This window comes from Saccostrea cucullata, unplaced genomic scaffold (assembly GCF_032062105.1).
Source record: "Saccostrea cucullata isolate Sc308-1 unplaced genomic scaffold, CSIRO_AGI_Scuc_v1 ctg16298, whole genome shotgun sequence".
In the NCBI taxonomy this organism is placed as follows: domain Eukaryota; kingdom Metazoa; phylum Mollusca; class Bivalvia; order Ostreida; family Ostreidae; genus Saccostrea; species Saccostrea cuccullata.
In genome coordinates this window covers 8,851-12,296 of record NW_026941101.1, presented here as the reverse complement: position 1 = coordinate 12,296, position 3,446 = coordinate 8,851, and the positions used below count along the sequence as shown (strand labels likewise).

The window sequence follows — 3,446 nt, the reverse complement described above, 5'->3', positions numbered from 1 at the left end:
TTATGATACTAATTGGTTATTTGCATTATATATATTGTATATCGTAATATGTTTAACAGAAAGTGTTAAAAAAATAATAGGGCCTGGGTATATACATGCATATATAAGATATAAAGTCGCATCATTAAAGATTGACAGGATAAAAATCAGCATAGCAATCGAAACATTTTTAAACAATGATCCTATTATTTTGTATACAGTAGCTTATCTTGATTTCACACGACTTTTTATCTTATAACTCGGCCAGGTCACATCAGTAGTACGGCTTAATTGGCTTACATGAAAATATTGAACATTTAACAATGCAAATAATCTATATCATTGAAATCTTATGTAAAAGATGATATTTCAAATATGAACACAAAACTTTATTTGACTTGACTTTAATAAAGAACATTATTTTTTCTTTTTTAACCAACACCAGATGCATTTTGAGAACTCAGCTCTCAATTTGACATCAAAATAACCATATATGATGGGGTTAATAATATGGTTTATAAACACAAAGCGAGAAAAGAAAAACCAAATGAAATACTGGGATTCTGTGAAGTCTAAATAGTTGAAATTTTTCTTACTGTATCTGAGAATCAATATTACAAGTGACGGTATATAGGACAATACGTAAACAACAATAATTGTCAGAAACATAACATTCATTGTTGTTTTCATTCTTTCAAGCTTGGAAGATGATCTAAAGAGTTTCATTCCATTTCTGAACGTCCATGTTTTTCTTTGGCCAGGACTCTTTTGAGAGTATAATGTATCATTCTTGCCATCTGCGATATCATCCGTTTCATTTTTCGCTGTGGAGCTTGAAGGAGTTATTTGTTTAGTAATTTTATTTTCACATTTGTCTTTTTCGTTTGATGATCCAGCGCTACAATGAGTTGAAGATTTGTTCGAATCTTTATGTTTATTGTTCTGAATGTCTTCATCTGCCTCTATTTGGTCTACAAAGGCACCAATTTCATTATCACGAGGAGAACACAAATTGTTGTCCCTTCTCTGGTCAATTACAGTAATTCCAATAACGGAAATATTTGCACCATCGTTTTGCTTACCATTCCCACAAATATCTCCATTTCGCTCTAATACTGTGTCGCGGACGTTCTTTTCGCTGTAGTCGTCCAGACTTATAAGATCTGTTCGAGAATTTCCTACCGTCTCGAGTGCATCGTCCGTTTGCATCTCCTTTAATATATCATTCAGCCATACTCGATGTTTTCCATCAAAGTTAGAACTAATACTATTTTCGATGTCAGAAATGGTGTTGTCGCGCTTTCCACAGAAGGGTAAGATAGTCTTGCATGTTTGTGATGTTGAAAAAGAACTATGGATAACTTTGATGATTGGAAGATAAAGAGCCATGCAGACTATTGCATTGGTCACTGTAAGAAAGAGTAGAATTGCACTGTACGTTATTGCCGCGCCTGTGTAATCTACAACAAATACACACATCCTGGTGGTGATATTTCTTGACAAGAACACACGGTCGGTACTTTTGATTCCAGACATTGCTAGCGATGGTGCAGCATATAGAGTCGTGGCTAGCAATGTTACCAGAACGGCAAACCTCTTCCAGAACAGTGTCATATGAGGACCAAAGGGTTTACAGATCAGCAGGTATCGCTGGAGAGCTATGATCAACACCATGTGACCGGAAAAGCCAGATATGAACAACTCCAGGAACCAAATAACACGGCAATGAAACTCTCCCGAAAAGTCAAACATGTATGTGTTTAAAACTGTGTTTCCATATCCATTTATGATACATGCTGTTAGATCCATTGCTGCCAACACAGGGATAAAGTAGCGCTCAGATTTATCCTTAATGCGAAAATAATAAATCACGATAATTATGAAATTTCCTATGATTCCCACCGCAGCTCCGAATAACGTCAGAATGCTACTTGCCAACAAGGCATTGGAATACTTCTCATATACAATGCTATAATCTGTTGTGTTTCCCATCAGAGAAAGAATTGGCAAGTTAAAAATGATTTTGGTTCGAGAACACGTTCATGTCAGCTTATTTGCACACTTTAATTTAATTTTTAAGTCTATCTCAGTGGCTTTGTTTTTGTTTTAAATTTAAAGGTCAAAGATGTTTCTTGAAGCATTTTTTTATTCAATTTTTGTCAATATCCGTTGCAAATGTAAATATATGTAAATTTCCGATGTCGATCTAGACATATCATTCAGAAAAAAAGAACATCGTTGCATTAAAGTCTCCTTTGGGCCATTTGCTGTTATTAAGGATTTTTAAAGGGCATACCTTAGAGTACACTTTCTCAAAAAGGTACGCGTATGTGTTACCGAATAACTTTGAAATTTCGAGTTCTCTGTTAGGCAATATTGGCGCACCTAAAATAAAATATTTTTACTAGTTTAAAAATAGTTTGTAACTGAGTTACATAAAACAATAGAATTTTTGTAATTGATTTAGTAATGAATATATATTATCAGATAAATTTAGAGAAAAACCATACCATAAGATATTTTTTAAAATCCTCTGGATATTTAATTGCCTGTGAAATCAAATGTGACATTATCAACGATTTAAAACTATTTTTTGAATACTTGGCAAGAAAGAGATGAAAGATTTGTTTCAATAATTAAGAAAAGAAACAAGGATTGCATTCTGGATTTCTTCAACGTACGAAAGCATTATGATTTAGATAAAAAAGACTGTATTTCTTATGATACGTAACAGAGTCAGCTTTCTGAACAATAAATACATAATTTTAAAAGGACAATAAAGGAAACACAAGAGCATGCTCTACGTATGAACAATTTCTAAAACGAGGTAAATTATTGACAAACAAGTTGATGAAACAAGAATATCAGAAGTCTCGTTTAAAGTAATCATATCGTAAGTTCTATGGTCGATACAATGACCTTGTTAGCAAATACAATTTATCATTAAGTCAAATATTGACTGACGTATTTTATACTTAGTCCATTGTTAGTCCATTATTTATGCACTAAATTGACGACGGATTTTTCTGTTATTTCCCAATCATGAGAAGGAGCACAAGGCGGGCGTGACCGGTTAGTGTCGAATGCAATGTGCTGACACACTATATACGGTCGATTTTTTTTCTTTATCAGTAGTTTTAACTTTTATTCAATTTTGTGCTGTAAACGTATAATAAGTTATTTCAATAGAAAAGAAAGTCGTTGCGAGCAACGAGAGGTCTTCCGTCCGATTCAGAAAAAAAAAAGTAAAATCAAACTGAAAAAGTGATTTTAAAAATCGGAAACACGGGGGATCGAACCCGGGTCGCCAGCGTGAAAATCCATTGCGGTACCCATTACACCTTTGGGAAACCGCTTCAAATTAACATTCGAATTACGCGAGATTGTTTTTTTTTTTATTCCAACATACATTACATTTTTTTGAAATTCAGTTTGGAATTATAAAAGGAGAGCTAGCTTGCCAAACT

General features: G+C 33.6%; 1 protein-coding gene across 1 annotated transcript; it reads right to left on the bottom strand.

The window, feature by feature from the left end:
• Positions 1 to 621: 621 nt before the first annotated feature.
• Positions 622 to 1,971, bottom strand: LOC134257202 (uncharacterized; the record flags this gene model as incomplete). The annotated part of the gene is made up of 1 exon (XM_062739843.1): positions 622 to 1,971. A coding segment is annotated over exon 1 (1,350 nt), but the record flags the coding sequence as incomplete, so codon positions are not given.
• Positions 1,972 to 3,446: the final 1,475 nt, after the last annotated feature.